Source organism: Tinamus guttatus, unplaced genomic scaffold, assembly GCF_059628265.1.
Source record: "Tinamus guttatus ecotype Peru unplaced genomic scaffold, ASM5962826v1 Tinamus_guttatus_pri_ptg000153l, whole genome shotgun sequence".
In the NCBI taxonomy this organism is placed as follows: domain Eukaryota; kingdom Metazoa; phylum Chordata; class Aves; order Tinamiformes; family Tinamidae; genus Tinamus; species Tinamus guttatus.
Window position 1 is genome coordinate 887,178 of NW_028288687.1, and position 21,874 is coordinate 909,051.

Sequence of the window (21,874 nt, forward strand, 5' to 3'; positions counted from 1 at the left end):
TTTGATTGGTTGCAGTTAGTATTAATAGTGTAACCTTTAAAAATCGTGGGGAAAGCGAGTACTTCATTGTCGCTCCTCGTGTCGGGCTCCACGGCCTAACGAGCAGCCTGACGAGCGCCCGTTACAAAACGAGGCTGCCCAACAGCGTCCTCAGCGGATGCAGCCTCCGCGGCTGGAGGAGCGGCCGCCCCGCGGAGCTTCCCTGCCGCTTCCCGGCGGGAATGACCTGCCCTCCCGGTCAGGACACCAACAACGGGGCTGTCCCGCGAGGGGGCTCGGGCCGGGCCGGCTCCTCGGGACTCGGCCCACGGCGGCTCCGGGCCACGCGGCCGCTCGCCGGCAGCGGAGCGGGAAACTCGCCCAACGACCCGCAGCCAAGAATGATTAGTACCAACGTTTATAAATGACATTTTAAAGACTATTAACATATAAAACATCGTAATCTTTACGAAAATAGACCATTTCCAGCACAGCTTGCCTTTTGGGGGGAGGGAGGAGGACACACATATATATATTTTTTAAAAGACAAGTGTTCTCCTGGACAGCTGCCAATAATCTAGTGTAAAATGTCCTTAAAGCAAGACAAACTCCTCTGTACTAAATCTTTTTAATCTTTTCTTTTCATCCTCTGAGAAAAGGTCGTTTTCTTCACGAAGAGGACTGGAAGCAAAGTCATAGTCTCTAGAATGACCCTTTACAAAGGTAAACAAGGGATATTTCTCCTTAGATGAAGATTTCAGCATCTATAATGTAAAACACATACCAGAGAAAATGTTAATTGGAAATGAACAAACACAGGACTGCACGTTCTTTAGATGCCGCAGTGACGATTTCTACAGAAAGTTTATTGATAAGGAGGGGCGTGTTCAGTAGCTCTGGGTTGGACTTACAAATGCCACTGTCACCAGCTCTTGGTGCTGGAGTGCACCCGAGCTCAGCACTCCGACAGTCTGGTTTTCCCAAGAACTTCTCATTTCCGCTAAGAATCTGGGCTATAAACAGGCAAAAACGCTCATGGCCCAAGTTGGTTATTTATTCTCAGCCACGGTTTGATGCGGAACCAACCTGCGACAGCTCTGCAGCGCCCGGGCTCCTCACCCTGCCCCGCGGAAAGGCCACGGCCGCATGGGAGATCCGGCCTCGCCCTGCGCGTGTTCCCAGGCCTCCTGAATCTCACAGCTATTTAATTCTGGCTAATATTGAACTACTTAATAATAGCTACCTGAGCAGCAAGCAGCGCAACAGAGGGCAACTTGAGTGTGATTTGGATGGCTTCTCAATAAGCCGTTTCCATTTGGGTCCCTGATATCTATGCCCTGATTTCTCTTTCACTGAATATACGGCTCATATAGGGTTTATCCTCAAATAATAAAAGCAAAATAAATCTTGTCTCCAACCTCTTATTACCCATAAAAGAAGCAAGAATCTGAATTTGTTAGTCTAGGCTACGCAGTCCCCACCGAGAGCACAGAACTGCAGCAGCCGAACTGTGAGCAGAGGGAAAAGCTGGCGGAAGGGCAGGAAAAACAACGGATGCGGAGGAGAGATGGAAGGATCACAGAGTCTCTCACATATTTGCCTGCAAACTTCCCTCTGTTTTGTAGCTTTATGTCTGAAATATATTAATGTTAAACTGATGTCACTAATAGTAAAAGAACTTATCCAAAATGCAAGAAAATAGCTCCAAGACTTAAACCATTTGCTGTTTTCATCACATATGTTCAGGGAAAGGTGTTTTTTTTTTTTTTTTTTTTTTTTTTTTTTAAAAAGTCTTCCTTGTTTCTTTTTGAATTTGGAAAAAAAACTGGAGAACTTCCAGAGTCGCTGATTTTGTAATCCAACTTTTTTTTTTTTTTTAAAACCAAGTTCTTAAATTCTCTCATGTATGAGAGAATAGAAAATCATGGAAAAAATAGAAAACTTCAATATTTATGACTTCTATACATGCATATTGCTGAGGAACTTCTTCAAATCTATTTTCTAGTTCTCTGTGTATGAATCAGACAAAAAAACTTCAGCATCAGTCCAACCTACTAAAGTTTATATGTATAAACTTCATTAAAGTGATTATTAAGACTGTACATGGTTTAAAATGCTGGGTTTGCTGTAATACTAATACCACTTAAAAGGATACTCAAAGTGTTGCACAAACATTAATTCTTTATTCCCCTGTGTAACTACTGTGATTGGACTATTAATATTGTGACCGTCTCCTGCTACTGCTGAATCCATTAATAGACAGTTTTAAAAATTACACCATGTTATTCATTATCGCAGTTAATGCAACATTAATAACACTGTATTGCATACACTCACACCAAAAGAAACGTTGATTATATTTGGACCCAACTAAACCTATCTCCGTGTTTTCAAGTGGAAGGGACATGATCAGACTGACCGAACGATTCCTGCTGTGTTGATTTAAAAACACTGTTAGCAAATCATGGCACGCTGCTCCGCATTAAACACAACCAGAAACAGCTCCTATGCTAACAAGAACTAACGCACAATTGTGGCTCGATCAGACGCTTCCTGTTCTAAAGGGGATCCCTCCCCAGGGACTTGGGGCCTCTCGCCATCCCTGCCGGCCGCGGGGCAGCGGCCCCATTCCCATTTCACGAGTGCCACCTCGTGGAAGCGCCCCGGCCACCTCCGCTCCGGCTTTGTTCCCGCTCCCTCCGGGGTCTCCACGAGGGACCATCGCAAGCCACAACTTGGGATCTCTCAAGGTTTTACATATTGGCATTGGAGAGAGGTAATGAAAAATAATCTACGTTTCTCATCGTTAATAAAGAAGCAATATTGCCCAGGAAAGGATTCCCTCCCCTGCCCCACGCACGACACACACCGCTCCTGACCGCGGAGCCGATTCCGGAGCTGAGCACCTACCTTTGTGATCTCTTCCGAAACCTTCTCGAAGTCCTGCACGTTTCTGCAATAAAATCCTATCGTACAGCTCGGATCCATTTTTTTGAACGACATCTTTTTGGGAGAAGGACAGTGGAATGACTGCAGGTTTCAAAATTAAACAACAAGAAACACACTGTTAAGGCCGAGAATGCTACAGATCAAAACACTTTTCTATCAAGCAGCTTCAACACACAATGTCCTGTGTTACTTATACTAAAACCCAGCACAGACTTCTGAAGTATCTCTTCCTACCCCAGGAACATCCAGGTAACTCTCCTCTCCTCCGCGCTGCTCACGCTGTATTCACCAAACTTACAGCCAGCCCCATGTTAGTTTGAGATCTGTCAGGGCTCCGCGGCGCCAAACACGACTTTATGAATATTCCCAAGGCAGAGGAGGTGGATGCTCCTCTGCAAATTGGATTTGTAACAGCTTTTGCACTATCTTACAATTACGGCTTTACTACCGCCGCCCAGTGCCCCCTTCCCTCCCCCAGCCTCCATAAAAGAGACATAATGGAATAAACCAACCTCATGTATTTTTCCTTAGTGAATGAAGCAGGGGGGAGGGAAGCCCACACGGACCATGAAAGCAAAGGGCCCTTACACAAAAGCAAAAATATCACGATGGCCCGCAAGGGGAGCACATCCTGCTTTATAAATGTTTTTTTCCTTATGTGGAATTTCTTATCCTAGTGGATGAGACTTTGGCAGAGCTGGGAACTGCTATTATCAGCAGTCACAGCGTAAAATTCAAAACAAACCAAAACCAAACACAACCCAGCCCCGCACTCAGCACTTGCACCTTGGGACTTGGCTCGATACCTCCCGTTATCCTGGCTCTGCTCCTTTACTGCCCACCTGTGTGCAGATGGGGCTGTAGCTTGGCTGAAGCTCCTCAGCCAACACCCCAAGTCTCTGGTCACTGCTGCCCGTCGAGGTTCAAGTCAGTAGCTCAGAGGGGCCTGTGTTCACCCTGCTACTAATTGCACCTACCCAGTCACTTCATCTGTAGCAGCTCGCGAGCTGCCCTGCACTCGATCTCCCCAGCGCTCACACGGCGCCGCCGCGCTGCAACGCGCGTTTGTTTTTCATGAACTTCCCCAGTTCCCAGCGGCGGGTGCTCCCTTGGGAACGCTCCGTGCACTTCCCTCCCGCGCGAGGACAAGCTGTGCAGCTCACAGCCCTCCTGGCCAGCACAGGCGAACGCCGGCTGTGCGCGCTCCGGCTGTGTGCGCTCCGGCTACCGGCACTACAGCGTAACAGGACGCAGCACCGCAGTGTTTCCTCTAGAAAACGTACCCGAAAACTCCAACCCCTGACAGTTGATACAAAGCAGTCTTTAGAACAGAAATCCATTCTACCGTTTGATTTTTCTCTTGCCTGTCAGAAAGGTCAGTCTACAGAAGATGACAGCACCACTTACCTCACCTGAGAGCATTTGTCAGTTTTACATATTGAAGTGTTTTGCTCTTTACGTGTGATCACTATTAATGGAGGCATTTCTACTACACTTACAGTAAAAAAAAAAAGGGGGGCAAAAAAAAATTTATGAAGACTACTTTTATTTATTGTTTTTTTCTAAAGCTGTTCAAATGCGATATGCAGAATTTAAGTTGAATTCACGCCCACAAACAGGAACTCTGCCCTGTGCAGCCTGTTCCGGTGGCAACGTCCCGTGCCCGGCTCTGCGCAGAGCTCAGGGCAGCAGCCTCAAAGCCACATGAATCACTGCACAGCAAAGAAGTGGGGAGGCATTGCCTTTCCTTTCCTTTTTTTTTTTTCCACTCCTTCAAACAAATGGATTCTGGAAACCAATACAGAGTGGATTGATTTCCAACTTATTCTGGACAATTTGTCAATTTTGAAAATACTCCCTACAGATAAATCTAACAAGCCACTATCCACACTAAGAAAGCAATTTCTGTTTACTTTTGACATTTCTGGACAAAGATATAATGCTATTAAATGAAGTAAGCATTAAACTGCAATATATTTTCCATCTGCAGAAAAGCATTAGGATGCGATCAAGCCAAGCTGTCAGTTCGCATGCCTTCAAAATACATTTTAAAACCTTACTATTATTTGGAAATTCATATTAATGCCAGCCTGCAGCACGATCTCGAGGATTAGTCATAGGAACAGGAAAAAAAAATGTATTTTTTCTGGCCTGGTCACTGAGCTACGGTGTGACCTTAAGAAAGTCACTTCAGCTCTGCAACTTGGATCTCCCCACCTTTGGTCAGGATTGCCCAGTTTAACCTCAAAAATCCTCAGAGAAGGCCCTGTATTTTAGCATGGTTATTAGTGTAAAGGGGCAGGATCTGGGTTAAATCCCCCAATGCTGCCACAGTGCAAAGCAGCAGAGCAGGGACTCTCCCCAGTTCTCCTTCCAAAAGTCTCAACAAGATAAAGCTAAAATGATCTCAAAAAAATGAAGACAATTTCTGCCTAGGTTATTTTACGATTTTTTCATTCAACATAAAACAGCTTTGCTCCTTTTTTGAATTGAGAACGCTCTCATTTTCTACAGAACCTCAGACATTAGATGCCATTTTAATTAAAGCATCCTTTGAATGTAAATACCGATAAATACACAGAGTTTGCTTTAAGTCAGTCCTAGATTGCAACATTAGCCCTTCATAAGCCCTCTGACATATATAAGCTGTTTTCATAAATACTGTTTGATGGTATTTGATTGAGGTATTGTGATCAACTTTAATGCATCACCTTTCTGAAACTGATACATTAACAATGTTTTTCACAACAGACAAGAAAACTGAAGTTTACTCTCTCAGTTTAAGATAAATGCAAACTGTCATGAAAAACAGCAGCCACAAAACTCTGACTTTACTACAAATTGTCTGATTTACATTCTAAGTGTAACCAATAATTTAAGATCACCTACTCAATTCCTAATATGCAAGATTAAAAATAATAAGGCTTATTACAAGAAACAGCTCAGAAAAATAAAAATAATAGTCAACCACAAACTGGCTGCAGAGCTTCAGAAATTTCACCCATATGATGCTGAACAAAGTGACCTTCAAAGTTTAACTACATTTAAAATGATAACTAGCTTCCCTAGTGGAGAAATACTAAAAATATCTTGATAAAGAATCAGTGGCTACACCTATAGGAACTGTAGTTCAAAACTGACCACAGGCTCCTACTGTGGAATACTACAGTAATTCTGTGATTGATGTTCTTTGCAACTTGAAATAAATTAATAAACTGATCCAAAACGAACCCAAGTATTTCATGTTTAGATCTCTAAGCAGGATCTAGTCTCTTTAATAAACTGATCATCTATTTTTGAGGGTTTTCTGATTTTTAAGAAGAAACAAAAGATAAATGAAGTAATAATTATAACAAGTATTTAACCTCCGGTCATTTTTGTTGCTTATAAGCTTATAGAGAAGGGCAGAACTCTGATAAATAACATGTAACTCTAAACCCATAAAGATGCAGCTAGCCAGAACATTTCTAAATAATTAGCGTTTGATTCATATGGGAAGAAAACAGTGCCAGGTCTATATCCATACTACCTCAAGAGGGAAATCCTTTATGCTGACATCTACAAAAGATTGGCAGTAATGAGGATCCATGTAAATCAAACTGTCATCTACAAGGACAAAACAGAAGACAAGTAATTCAAAAAACACCTTATTATTACACTGCTTACAATCCAATTTCTATGCAGAACAGCTGAAAAAAAAGCTAGTAAGTAACTGCTTGCCAGGCTGATATTCATTGACTGAAGCATAGGTTTTTGCAGGACAGATTAACTTCTGCATAATCAAATATGCTTGTACAAGCAGAATTTTTATAAAGTGATGAGACTGTCATTTAATTTTTGGTGATAAAATTACTTTTACAAACACACAATTATATTCTGGAGTTTGCATATGAAAAATGTATTGTTCTACTTCATCCTGACAGGAAGAATATATTGCTTGTCATTTAAATGTCAACTAACACCACTTAAAGTAGTAAAAGGTAAATATGTAAATAAGAACTGCCAGATAGTAACAGCAACGGCGCCTGAAGTTTGGTGAAACAGATAAATTATGCCTTGTTTATGCAACAAGGGAAATTAAAAGTACATTTTACAGAATCCAATTACTACAGGGGATAAATGACAAATGACTGGACTTTGGTAGTAGGATGAATTAATAAGGTACTCATTTTGCTATTTTAATCATGCTATTTCCTACGGGTCTTATATTAACTTCCTAACTCTTAAAGAATAATATTGAAGAGACATAACATTAAAACACTAACCTTGAAATCCAGCAAAGTAATATGACTGCTTGGGTTTGCCACCGATAATACCAACACAATACTCAAGGCTTAGGATTCCCTAAAAGCAGAACAATGAAGAATTAGGACATGTCAGAAGAGTGCCTTAAGCCAAATTAAATTTTTTGCTCTGCCAATATGTGATTTTACAATTATACCTTCTAAGGATTTTCATTTACACAGTTTTGCTGCAGGAGGAACATTTTACTCATAGGACTGCCTGGAATTCCTCCAGTACCCACATGCTCCGGATGGAGTCAGACTCCACTCTGTCGAATCTGCAGTGGTGGTTACTCTAACACTGCTGCACTGAACTCTCCTTGGCAGCTCCAAGGCAGTAACGCAATCACCCGCAGCAACGAGGGGCTCCTGGTTAAACCTGCCTAGAAATACCAAAGAAATACCACCAGAAACACCCCTGCCACAAACTGGATGCGCGTGCGTTCATTCCCAGGGCCTTGTTCCACACCAAGCACCGAAGAGGCATTGCCCACACGAGCAGAGGATGCAGCTAGACGGGCAGCTCATACTTCACACATCACAGGTGGCCTGTTTCACAGCTACCTACCTTACATTCTTGGAGCATAAGCAACAAGCTAGATTAAGAAAGTATTCTTGACGTTTAAAAAACAATGAAGGAAAAAAATGGAGATCTAGAGGAAGTCTGCAATAGCAGAATTATTCTGAAAACTGTTAAAGCAGTTAAAACAGATAAATAATGGACGAATGGCACACTTATGGGCTTATTTTTTTTAATTCCCTTTGATTAAAGAAAGATAATCACCTCATGCTCCATTAGAGGTAGAACCAAAACATCCCAGGTACTTGCCATTAAGAATTATTTTCCTGCCTGGTTATGTGGCCCTGGCTCATCACCTGGGAGTTCCTCATCAGCCTTGTTCCATTCTGTATTAAAATAAGCACTTAAAAAAAAGGGAATATAAGCAGGCAGGGAGAACCTCTCTGCTCTGCTCAACGTACTTGCACTGTTTTCACTTTCACAGGCTCCTTTTGCTTAACAGGACTCATTGGGATTTGAGGAGGATTCAGTCTTGGTGTAACACAGATTCCCCATTAGTTATCCCACTGACTCCGGCAGGAGCTGCATTTTGCCAACACTGAGCACTTCTGAAAACTGAGCCCAAGGGTTCTAACACAAGCCCAAGATCATTAAATGCTCTGAAAACTGAACAGCCTTTAAATACCCATAAATCACAGTGGTTTCCCTGGGCCACTAAACAAGTCTTGAGCCCAAAAGCTTGGATGCTGGCCCAAACTGGGCCAGCAATGCAGAAGGCCACTGCGTGAGCTTGTAACTGATCTCTCCTGTAATGATCAGCCACTAAAAGCATGACCACTACCCTGTCATGGTCTGAATAGGGAACATTTCTCTCAACAAGATAACAGTTATTTCAAGGTTCTTGCTAGGATAAAATTTCCCCTATTTATATGATGATTAAAAAATTTAACATAAGAAATAATTTTGTTGTACTCATAACCTGAGATGCTAACAAAGTCAGCTTCAGTGGGGTTTATATAGGTTAAGAGAAAGCACCTATTTAAAGCAAAAAGAAAGTGTATCTAAGTAGGAATGAGAGGGCTTTTAAGAAAAACACTCCTTGATGGCTGAACATTACAGAAGATATGTGGGCAGGTCAGAGGCAAAGGAGAAAACAGCCATGGAGCATATATATTCATCCTCTGCCTGTGAACCAGAAAGAGAAAAGCTACTTGGAGTAATGAATAACTGTTTAATCTATGGGAATCCTCTTGTAAAAAGGAATTATTAAAGAAAAAAATCAATTTTCATCCATAAACATAAAACTCTTTGTAAAAATTACTTCTTGCACTACATTTTAAAATCTGCATTTTTAACTTTATCCGGATCCTAAGAAATTTGGTTGCTTCTTATGAGTAGTCAAGATAGAGACTGGAGCGACTAATACATGCAATTGAAAGCTCTCTTATCACAGTCCCAGTTATAAGAGCCTGAAAAAGACAGTACCAGCCTTGGAAAATGAGCGGCACAAATCACCTCAGGAAAGCCAGCTGTACAAGGCAAGCTTAGATTGCATGACCACGCAATGAAACCCAGTGCCATGCAACCATATTTCACCCTGGTAGAAGACTGCTTCTCTGAGCTAACCTGAGAACAACGCTGCAGTTTAGAATTAAAGCAGTTATCTCCACGAGCAGCAGCCAGTATTGAAGACCTGGAATCACTTTGAGAAGGTCTTGAGGGCTGCCAAACCAATGGTTTGTTAGCCTACGAGCAAAGGGTCTTCCTGGGCCTAAACCTAGGACTGATTCAAAGGCTCGTTTGTAGGAACGGTGAAGGTAAAGTATGTGGTGTCATATGTGGCACATTTTAAAAGCATCAGGATTGCTCAGAAAAGAGCTTAACACTTTTCTAAAACCAAATGTCTAAAAATGTAAGAAAAAGACCCAGGAAAAACAACTCATCATTTAACAAAAGGCTGTCTTTCTGTATCATTAAAACAATCAAATACTTTCTTGAAATTTTGTAGAGAAGATTTTAAAAAAATGATGCAACAGAACAGACTGATTCCCCAGTGTTGTTAATGCTATTAAATCATGCTATTTTAAGAATATAAATTAAATTACGCTATTTTAAGAGTATTTATATGATAAATACTCTTAAACAGTTGAAGCTGCAGTAATGACTAATGGCATCAAAAAATTCCATGCCCCTTTCTTAAGGAGAAGTAAAAGACAAAGGAAAAAGATAAGCACAGTCAAGCAACAATCTTAAACCACTTGACATTTTAAAAGAAACAGAATAAGGATTTTTGTATATTTGTGTTTTAACATGATGACCGATACTTAATATAGCACAACTCTAACAGCATATGTAACTAAATTACCATTTGTAATTTGAGCCACTGCATTAATGTCTTTACAGATACCTACTTTAGAAGAACGGTTATCACTGCTTTACTAAGGGACATCATGTGCTCTACAATTATATCTGATCTTGTAACAGGGAAATTTCAAATCTGTAAAGTCAAACTTTACAACCTTCAACTGTAAAATCACCACCACTCATTTAATAGGGAGAAGATTACCATCATCAAGTCACTTTTCATATCACCTAATGCTATTATTTGAAAAATGATCTCATTTCATACCTTTACAAACTCTAAATAGTCCATGTTTGTTCTCTCTCCACCAAGTCTCACAGGAACTAATATAATTACAGCTTTTGTGTCTGCTTTTTCAGAGTCCATAAAAGAACACTGTCTGTCAACAACATCTGAACTGTAGACTGAAAGACAAATGAAAATAGCCATATTTAAATATATCATTTTACAAAGACACACCTACAAAATCACATTGCTTCATTTGACAAACTAAAACTGCAGTCTTGTGAAAATATTGCTGTCCTCCAGAAATGCAACTCCTGAACTATGATAATAAAAGATAATATTATGTTTTCTTATTTTCAGCAGTATTTTCAAGAATACGCTGCTACTTAGTTTTAATGGAAAGGACACACTGCCAGGAAAACACAAAAGGGTAAGTTAGGAGAAAACCAAAGAGCACCCAAGGCTCTAAAATGCTCTGCCTGTTATTATTTAAAATGCCATGCTGGAGCACAAGAGAAGCTGCTACAGATGTTGGGTCACTATCCTGCTTGCCCACCCTTTGAGCTTAAAGCTGAAATCACTTCTCAACAGTCTATGAGACTGGTGAAATATTTCCTTTCCCTGGAAATGATGGGTTAGGAAGAATGCTGTGATGCAAAAGAGTAATGCTGAAATGTTGGAAGTGTATTTTTTTTTTTTAGAAAGATATAAAGGTTCTTACTAGCACTGCACTAAAACAACACCGAAGAGGAGTAAAAAATAGATCATGGACTAAATTATATCCACAGACTCTCAAAATGCCCAAGTTAAAATAGGTAGACCATAATAAAAAGTTATCTTAATGGGGTTTCAATGCCATTATCTTAATAAGATATGAAACAAGAAATGTATCAAGCTTTCAAGATGTCCAATTCTTAATAAAAAAAAAAAAAAAAAAAAAAACAACAGATGGAGATGTAATCAAGAAACCCTTCATACATAATCCCAATTTTGTAGATTCATTTGTGAATTTGATACTTTTCATGCAGAGGCCTTTTTATTAGTGCTTACTGAAAGACATAAAAAGATCTAAAATGTTTGTCAAAATCCGCATAGCCACAACATTTACCTGTACAATCCTGAGCAACATAAACTGTTACTCCTTGTAGCTCAGGGTCTCTTGCTTCTTCAACAGCTTTTCTAAGTACAAAGAAAAAAACTATTTAATTCATCTCTGATTTTAAAGAAATTAACATTAAGCAAATGAAAATTACTTTTTTTTTATAAGCTTATTTTTATTTGTTTACTTTTTAATTCAAACACTTTTTAAGTCTTTTCCAGGCTCAATATTACAGTATTTCTTATCCTCAAGTAAAGATGCCAATGACTTACTATTTAGAAGAAATAATAAAAACCACAAAAAAGAAAAAATACATTAATTTACAATGAAATTTGTATTAGCTAGCTTCTTTCAGTTTATAACAATTTTCTGTCTTGTATAAGGTGATAGTAAATGCTACAATTGCTCACCAAAACATTAATTTCACATTGACTGATCTCTTTAGCTAGCCTTAACTCTTACTAACCACAAATTAGCACTTTACGTCAACTGAAATAAAAGCTAACGCAATAAAATGCTGTAAGACTTCTCCAAAACTTTCAAAACGTAATGCAAATATAATATTAGACTATCCTCAAAAGAATAAGAGTAATGGACCTAAAAACTAAAAAGAAAGTATATGTCAATAGTCTGAAGAATGATCATCAGTCAAGGACAACATTTGTAAAGAAATTAAACTGTTCAAAACGGAAGATTACCCTTTGACTTCCAATACATGGTTGCATTAAATGGCCACTATTTTTTTATTTCACAATATATTTTGCGCAATTCTCAAAACTCCACAATTGGGAATTGGGAAGGGAAACCTTTGCAGTGCTTAAAGTCACTGGTGAGTTTACCCTGAAGGGAATAGCGGGATTTTCTTTTTTTTTTTTTTTTTTAATTCGGACAATGGACTAATGCAAAATTATGCAAAACAGAATTCTTACAGTTTCTATTATTGGGAAAAAATGCAAGAAAACACATAAATAATGCTGACCTGTCACATCACTGCATGTGCTTGCAGGTATGCACCCAAAAACACCAGAATGATTCAGGATAGGCTCATTTATCATGAGTATACTTGTATACTAAATACCAATTATTCTACCTACATATACACAGATATGCACATGAACTTTGACTTCTGATACTTAGGTGGCTTATTAGAAATGCAGTTTATAGATAAGCTGGAATATACTGGAATATAGTATAAGTCTGTTATTAAAAACCCTAATATTCAAAGAAATGGCATATAAAGGTACATAGTATGGAGAAATTTGACTTTCGACTTTTTTTAAACCACAGTGAATGTCACAGACCCTTTACTTTTACTATGATATAATTATAATATTAATAGTCCCATACATTTACAGTTTCACAAGAATTTGATGTGTGCAAAGAAATGCTGAAAACATCAATTTTAGCTCTGACATTTCATTACACTATCCGTACATTACAGCCCCCAGGTTACAGTATTAAAAAAAAAAAAAATCTATAATATTATGCATGTTCCAAGGTTGAAAGAGTGGTTAGTTTTTAGAACATTTCATTAAATGCAGCTCTACTTAAAAATCTAGTTTGAAAAACCTTGGGACTTCTACTGCTCAAAGTAGAAGAAAACAGAATGTTTTTCCTTTTCTGAAGATTGAGCAAAGGCTCTGAGTTCAGTTCCTGCATCTACTGCTATTTCCCGTCTTGTCTCTGAAATAGCTTTAGAATTACGATTAATATGGCAATTTTACAAAGCCAATAACAAATGGTTAGGTGTTCAATTAAACCGAAGCAATTTCATGAAACTTTGAATGCATCTCCAGTAACATGAGAGGCACTGTAACAACAACAATAACAAAAAACAAATGAAATATATTTTTACCTTAAAATATGTGCAACAACTGCAGGCCCATACCAATCTCCAGCAGTCTTCCCAGATTTCTTCCCATATTCTATTAGCTTATGTAAGCCAAAAGCTGCAAGTGGAGAGTCACCAAACCAAGAAATTATTTTTCTGTGATAAACTTCATTTCTCATTTCTCTGTCACCACAGTTTCTCTTTAACGTTCCCTTATGATGGTTTGACAAGATCTTGGGTTCTCTTTCTGCTGTAAGTGATGCTTCAAATGATGCAGTCAGCTTTTTCACAGTATGGGTTGTCCATGATTCAGAGTCTGAATTTTCAAAGTCCAATGCATCTGGCCATATCCAAGCTGCAGCAAGAAATTTTAAAGAATTTTAAAGTCTTATCAATAACTTTTTTGATATAATTAGCAAAGCATATCTATTTCATTGCACCCTTCTCCCTGATCAATAATATGTGCTTTACATACTCAGATGCAAATGTCAATAATGTCTAAGTAAAGATCATGCAATACAGTTTGCTTTTGTTTTCTGCAGTGCGATGGTAGAAAATAAATATTAGTAATAGTAGCCTTTGTTAGCCATTTATCCTGAGATGCTAGGATCAGACTTCAGGATTCCAAACAGTGAAGATACTCAAGATAGGCCCAATTGCAAGACACACACTATAAGCATCGTATATATTAAACTCACAAAAAAATAGCTTTTAATCTAAGTTAAATAAAAACTTTCAATGGTTGCTTTTATTATTCCCGTTTGTCAGTTATTTAATACAAAAAATCCACAGATGGGGGAAAACATACAGGTGAAAACAAGCACTTCCTAGAAAATTTAAAACAGTAAAAGCAGGTCAGCAGAAAAATACACATTATTTCTTTATTTACTACACTTGCAAATTGTTAGGGTTTACCTAGTCTACAAGACATACTTAAAAGCTTATATTTCTAGCTTGGTATCTGCAGTCTGCTTTTCTGGCAAAAGGTTTCCCTAACAGTAACCATCCATGCTGTGCTCCTGCTAACAGAGTAACGGCAGTTCAACGCATCGAGAGAACAGGAAGGCTTCCCTTGGCAGATGACAGAAAGCCTCTCCACAACTCCGAACAGCTCCTTGCAACGCAGAGCACGTGAGGAAATCCCCAACACGCTGCGACTGACCGCCCTGCGAGGTCAGAAAATATCCTGAAGGTCTGTAATGGGGATCCCAGAGCGCCCCAGGGAAGCGTGGTAAGGAACACACCCTAAGGATGAGGTGGTTTGGCCCGTCGAGGCTGGTTTCCACACGCTGCTGGTGGTTCAGCTAGTTGCCGTTACAGCAGCAAGAGGAAATTGTTCAGAACAGACACTGACAGAGGAGCAGCTGCAATCCTCCCCCCAATTCCTGCTCAATGTCCAAGTAAAAGTCTCTGACAGAAATAAAGGGGAGGCACAGAGGCAGCAGCACTTTAATTCTAAAAATCTAACTTATGGCTCCAGTAACACCAAAGGTGCTGCTGGTGATGGCCCTGATCCGTTTTCCCCAGAACCGTTACTTGTGGCAGAAGAGAAGGAGCTCTAGGCAGATGCACCATGGGCCTCACTGTTCCTGTACTGTGAATATCAAACTTAGATCCACATTTTCAGCACAGTAAAACTTCATAGCGCCTTAATATTTAAAATAAAAACTTACTTATATGATCACTCTGCAATATCTGGAACATTCCACATAGTAGTGGAACTGTAAGTATTCTAGCTGGTAAATGTAGTGAAATTTTGCTTTGTAACAGAAACAATACAATTAAACCATAATGAAAACATCTCTGGGAAAAGAATAGCAACAATGAAAAAAATTATGTAAACACTTAAATATGTTTAAGAAGTTACCCAAATCTCATAAACAGCTTTTCAAAAAAAAATTTGCCAGCTGTCAGAATACCAGATGATGAGAAAAGTAATCCAGAAAGACTATATATATTCCATTTTTCTACACATTTGGATTCCCGCAGAAATACTAGCACTCTGGAATCACCAAATCACTTTCCAAATTAGGATGCATGGGGGACAGTGTAAGAAATTCTTTTTAACCATATAGTTTAAAGATACAAACTTGGGACTTTTTTATTTTGGATTAGTTTAAAATGAGTCATTATGCGTTCCCACTTACAGATACCCTCCTAATCAGACTTAAAAAAAAAAAAAAAAAAAAGGTAATGTATGTTTAACAGAAGTTATCTTTAAGGATTTGTTCTCTCAGCAGAAGTTCTTTCTTTTTTTTCCTTTTTTGCAGAGCTTGGTATTTGCAATTAGGTAGTAAGGAATAATGTTATGTTTTATGACTTGAATACCTATAGCAAAAAGAATATTCAATAAGCCAGTTGGACAGTTCAGCCATACCAGTGCCAAGAAAGATGTTGTTGTGATGCAGCTGGTTTGGGCCTACGTTCAAGCTTACATCATATTCACACAGTCAGTGCAAAGTACTGTCAAAACAGGCTTTCAGAACCAATTGCTGCCCATGTGTTCGGGGGGACCACCAAAGGGCTGAGCAAACAACACACTGTATTGTCTCCAGCTGCACTCCAGGGCTGCACCAGGGCCGCAGCCAGGAACACCTTCCACAAAAGGCCGTTGACAGAGGAAACGAATGAACGTCTGAAAGGGGGAACGTGGCGCGTTTTGAAAGTGATGATGGAGGAGGATGAACAGAAAGGGTGGCTAACTTAGAGAATTCAAGACCTCAGCAGGATATCACTCAGGCTTGGAAGGCTGGGGAGGACGCACATGCTCAGCCTCTGAAAGCAGAAAGTGTTCCGAGCCTCTTTAAAGCAACTCCTTTTGAGTGATGGGAAGGGTATTTTCAGATAGATGAAGACAAGAAAAAAAAATCGAGTTCCTTTGTAAGTGTATGGGGTGAGGGTAGAGGGAGAAGGGAGGAAATGAACTAGTGAAAATTTCAACACAAAGAATGATATATTGAAGTCAGATTAGAATTCTTCTATTAACTCAATATATTAATACAAGAAGAAACTGAATAATGTACAACCTTAAAACTAATAAGAGAACATCACTTCTGCCATAGCCTTTAGCTACAGACCTTGGAACTCATTTCTACATCTTCACTTCAACAAACTAGCAAGATTCAAGAGAATTGGACGTTTACTTTGATAAGAGGAATACTTAAGCAAGGCATCACATTTTTTCTTTACTTTGAAATTAACTTCTCTGGCATTTTCAGTATTTTTCTTTGCCACATCTTGGTATTTCCTTTTTCAGAAATGGAACAGTAGATTAGCGAGGTCATTGCTCTAACAAATTCAAGATTAAGAAGAAAAAAAAAAAAAAAAGAAAGAAAAAACACAGAACCAGCCTGCACTTTACATTCTGGGATACATGAACCAAGACTGCCACACTCTACAAATCACCTGTTCTTATCATGCCACTTACAGACTTCATCACGCAACTTACCTCTACCCAGAAAATGAAGCATAAGACCTTGAGCCAACAGCATTTGGCCAGTTCTCAGCGTGCAACCCCAGCCACAGTCTGTTGTTAATGCAGATCCTTTTATCTGAGGAAATTCTTCTCTGTAAGTCAGCCATATTCTAGAAATAAAATCTTTACGAAACTCCTCAACATTTCCCGAAATCTCTGTGTTGATTTGATCAAAACTGGATCCGTCTGTAGAAAGCTCACCAGATTCTATAACACAAAACACAATGTAAGTTACACCCTCGTGTGTGACTTCTGTTATTAGGAGGAAAATGAAGAAACAAGACAGGATGCTGGGTTTGCTCTGAATAATACAACATAGGATAGGTTACGTTACTGTTGTTGCAAAGTCAAATGAAAATTTTGTAGGCTTTTCATATTTAAACCTTCAATTCAGTAATTGCTAATGAAGGTTTAAAAAGCTATTCATAGAGTTCTGCAGAAGATGACTGGAATGAGGTAAGTGTTATGTACATACCATCAGATTTGAAGTGGTAACATTTTCCTAGCAGGAAGACCGGAGAACTTCTACTGAAGTAAGTTTTTGTTTTCAACACCCAACCTAAAAGAAATACAAAACAAAATGTACATTTGATTGCATGTGATTAAGCCAAAGACATCCCATGCAAGAGGAATACAGAAAAAAAAAAAAAGGTAATTAATTTTTTTTCCTTTCAGAAATAATGAAAGTTTAATAGCTCCACAAAACACAAATCACAGGTCGCTTAATAGTAATGTTACCCATGTTTGAAAGATTGGATGTTGCAAATTTATTTGAAAAACAGAGTAAAAAAAAAGTGTGCTTACTTAAGCTGTTTATTGTAATATCAAAGTGAAAATGATTAAGGACCACATTGCATTTTTTATCACTAATATATTTAAATTATTTTATTTTATGACTCAAAATCCCATTCTTGCCATGGAACAAGAAAAGTTCCAATCATTTCAGTGGAGACAGGATTTTATCACACAGTTCACTTACTGTATTTCATGTTGTGCCATGCAGACATAAACTTTGATTTTATCTTTTCTACTTCATCTGTCCCTGTGGCCTCCATATTCAAGTTCTAGAGAAAAAGCCATCGCTGTCTTGTAAGACATTAAATTCTGCTACTGTAAAAACAAAAATATAAACATATCCATGGCCACAGAGAACACAGAGCATAACACCACCACAACGCTTTGATATTTAAGCCTAACATGACCAGGAACAGTAATAAATTTGCAGAATTCTTCATTTCTAGGTAGTGAAAAGCAATCACGTTCTATGAATAAGAAATAAAAACATTTTATTCCAAATACACACCAATAAAATTAACATACAAAGCTAAATAAAATAAAATGTTCTCCGATGGCTCTCTATTGCTCAACAAACTAACCTAGCGCATATAACCTGTGCTGGCATATGAGTGTGCTCATTCTGATTTACAGTGAAATGAATAGCTGTATTTCATTAAATAGAATAGATACTATTCTTTTACACTGAATGGAACAGAATTCCCTCACATCTGCATTTCTGAGCATCAAAAAACAGATCTCACTTTTGAACTTTTTCAGATTTCTAATCAAGAACTTTGTAGCCCAAAGTGTACATAAATTGGAGGGATTGAAAGACAAAGAGCTTGATGTTTTGCTGTACAAGGCCGAAAATAGTTACTCAAAATGTTTGCAGTAACACAGACATAATTTTCTCAAGAATTAACTTGTTGTAGAGATAATGTGAAAAATTGGTAGAACACTGTAAAAAAATCTACAACCCTTCTAATTAGCACTTGTGGAGTAAAAAAGGTTTTTCTGATTTGACATATTCTACAGGAGTTCATATATATTACAGAAATGAGATTGGTATAATGGTAGTAAAAGCAACTGCAGTGCAGATTATTTTCTAAAAACTGCTAGCCAATTGTTAAAATATGGGCATGTGGAAAAGCACATTCCCTCATTCTTTTTGAAATGCAGCGCAAGACAAACTTCACCTTAAAAGCACACCACACTCTTTATAATACAGGAAAAAAAAAAAACTTACATATTTGTCCTACTTTAAAGAAAAATGAGAAGCTTGGACAGAACTCCCTTTACAGTCCATCTGTATCACTTAGCAAAAGGAAAAGTCTGCTAACAATTAATATAGCTGCTTTTGTGTTCACTTCAGGTATTCTGTCAATGGTTCACTTTAAAATAGTTGAATAGGAGATTGCCTGGACGATACTGAGTAGATAAAAACCCTTGAACAGATGACTGAAAAATTAAGAGCTCCTGCTTCAACAGTAAATTCTTCTGAGACATCCAGAATGGATAAGCAGAGGTAGATCACTGCAATGTTCACATGCTTCCAGTGAAGTACTTAAAATAACAGATGAAAGACATAAAACTGAACCACCTCACACAATTATCAACTTGGATCAGGAGCACGCACCATCACTAACACAGACCACCTACCCACCTTACTTTGAAAGGAAACTGAGAAGAACTAGAAACCTATCTACCTTTTCATGCATTATTCTCCCTCGAATCAGGATCAAAAAGGAGGTGGAGATTAAACTATGTTACTTCTTCTTTCCACTCAGAACCTATTTTAGGTAACTAGAGAAAATAACCCAAACCACTGGTAGCGCAATCGTAATGTTGATAGGTGAAGGGAGAACACAGATGTCACATACGCGCATTATTTCTGGGATCTGTACATAGAGTGTGGAAAAACAGAACATAGTATATCGCCTAAGTCTGCCCTATCAAGTTTTTCTGCTGCTGCATTGTATTACTTGATATATGTATCTCAATTTTTTTTTCCACAGAACAGCCAAATCACGCTCACAAACACAGGGAAAGACTGGCATTTTTTGCTATTGTAAATAATTAACAGAGGCTACAAACCTGCTATGATTAACCTCGTGTTGGAGGAAGTAGGAAGAAGGCTATTTAAGGTAGGGTTTTAATGCATTGCTTTATTTATTTATTTAAGGGTGATAGAATTAAAGACTATCTGGACAGGCATCACTGGCACTAGCTGACAAAGCCAGTGAGATTAACTTCTCCAGGAGGTGTGTTTGGTCTAGTTACTCTTCCTACATGATCAGTCATGGCCAGTCACTTACAATGGAGGACAACGATTGCCTTAAAAGCTAATAACTGTAAAAGCTCCCTCTGGCTAAAATTAGGGATGAAACAAACTCTACTGTTTGGGGAAGTGGCTCGTTTTCCTTTAAAGGATGACAGTGAAGCACATTTTTCTCTTACCCCTTTATATTTCTTTCCTAGCATTATGCTCAAGATGGGGAAAGGACTTTTAAGAGAAAAATACTAACACAAATCAGACAAATTTATCCCAGTGGGATATGCACGTATGCATGCCTATATTAATACAGGTTCTTTCTCCCGTTAGCAGAAGAGCCTCTTTGTAATTGTTTCACTGGGATTAATGGAATGGCACCAGCAGGAAGTCACCACAAACACAGATTAGAGCCCAAGGGGCACAACGCTATCCCTTTTATTAAACCTGAACCTAACGTCTTTATAGGGAAGCCCTCTTATTTTTGAAGTGACCCAGAACACACATTACTACCCTCAGACAAGCAGACCTCCCCCACCGCAACACCAAGTCCTGTCACCTCAGGGCCCAACTGTACCGGCCCTGATGGGGCTGACTTGCAGCGAGGGGAGCGTTTTTAGCGTTTTTTCCCCCTCACAAACGGTTATCAATGGAAGAACAAGCAACTCCGGGGCCCTCGGCGGAAGAAAGAGGCGCCGCTCACCGCTGGGGCCGCTCCCGCCGTTCAACCGCCGCGTGACAGCCGTTTATTTCCACCGCGTATCCAAGCAACCGGCCTGGGGCTCGAGGGGGTTCGCTCTTCAAACTCCCCCAAGTTCCCCGCCCGCCCGAGGCGCCTCCACGGGACCCGCGGGCCGCACTTACCGCGCACGGCTCCTCCGCGGAGGGGCCCGCGCCGCCTCACGCGCCGCGTCCCGCCCGGCCGCGCCGCACGCGGATCCCTCCGCCAGGGGCCGCCGGCCGCGCGCGGGGCCGCCGCGGGCGCTTTACGCTTCCCCGCTCGCTCCGGCGCCGCGTTTTGGCCCTTGGCGGCTGCCGTAACGGGAGTGGCGGAGCCGAGCGCCGCGGGCCGTCGCCACAGCCGTTAGTACCGGGCAGAGGTCGCCGCTTACCGGCTCGGCGGGGGTGAACGCGGAGGTGGCCCGCAGAGTGGCCTCCCTGGGGCTTCGGCCATGGAGGACCAAAGCGGACTACAGCTCCCGGCAGGCTTTGCTGCAGCGGCGCGTGGGGCGCCGTGACGACCCCGCGCGGGACCTGCTGGGAGTTGTAGTCTGAGCGGCGCAGGCGCTGACGCCTGAGGTGAGGCTTGCGCGGCGCCCTCAGGAAAACCGCCAGTTTCCAGGTTTGGTATTATCTTAACGGCTGTTTTTTTTTCTTCCTTTTTTATGATTTTACTGCCTTCTGCTGGTTGAAAACAGTTTATTTTTTATAATCTGCTCATGATTATATATTAGAAATAATAATATATCTCCAAAGTATCATCTTTGTTTTTATTTTCAAAGACAGCTATCACTGTCTTTGTGCCTATTTGTCCATGGTCTCTCATATAGAGAGCTGAAAAGGTAGTGTGGCTTGGATTTAGCTAAATTGTGAAAGAAGAAGTTATTTAGTCGATGAGGTGAAGTAACTGTTCCCTTGCCTGAAATTAGCTGCTTGCACCTTCCTGCTCTGAAATTTAATAACAGTGTCCTGATTTGATAGGCTACACAATTGCCACCCGGAAAATACATTATAAATCCCTCGGGCAATCAGGTTATGACAGAGAAGATTTTGATTACAGAAAAATTACCCAGGCAACTATAAATAATTACACATCAAGAGACAGTTCTCTTCACACTTGCTAATTCACATTTTCGGTAGGAAAGACTACGGAGAGGGGAGAACATACTCTATTCTGCAAACTTCTAACAAAAGTCACAGAGTTTACCCTTCGAACATTATAATAGTCAAAAAGGGCCATGCAAATTTGAGCTCTACTGGTGCTATATTATACACTGTCAAGCAAATACTTAAAAATCTATGTTCATGTTCTTAGAAAACATAAATTATTATTTTTATTTATTTATTTTTAGTAATACTAAGCAGGTAATGCAAACAGTCGAAGC

The 21,874-nt window shown here is 39.6% G+C and overlaps 1 protein-coding gene across 1 annotated transcript; it reads right to left on the minus strand.

Annotated features, from left to right (window-relative positions):
- Positions 1 to 421: 421 nt before the first annotated feature.
- On the minus strand, positions 422 to 20,948 carry ATG4C (autophagy related 4C cysteine peptidase). The gene is made up of 11 exons (XM_088522404.1): positions 20,882 to 20,948; positions 17,703 to 17,833; positions 17,199 to 17,282; positions 16,697 to 16,930; positions 13,273 to 13,603; positions 11,427 to 11,497; positions 10,361 to 10,497; positions 7,194 to 7,272; positions 6,458 to 6,534; positions 2,890 to 3,009; positions 422 to 743 (listed from the first exon to the last, which is right to left on the minus strand). The coding sequence occupies exons 2-11, from the start codon at positions 17,776 to 17,778 to the stop codon at positions 573 to 575; spliced, it is 1,380 nt and encodes a 459-aa protein (XP_088378530.1). The 5' UTR covers positions 17,779 to 17,833; positions 20,882 to 20,948; the 3' UTR covers positions 422 to 572.
- Positions 20,949 to 21,874: the final 926 nt, after the last annotated feature.

Coding starts and splice junctions, on each gene's coding strand:
- ATG4C (XM_088522404.1), bottom strand. CDS start 17,778: ATGGAGGCCACAGGGACAGATGAAGTAGAAAAGATAAAATCAAAGTTT. Junction 11,498..13,272: donor GTTGTTGCACATATTTTAAG/GTAAAAATATAT, acceptor CTTTGTACTTAG/AAAAGCTGTTGAAGAAGCAA. Junction 3,010..6,457: donor TAAAGGATTTCCCTCTTGAG/GTAGTATGGATA, acceptor TGAAACCTGCAG/TCATTCCACTGTCCTTCTCC.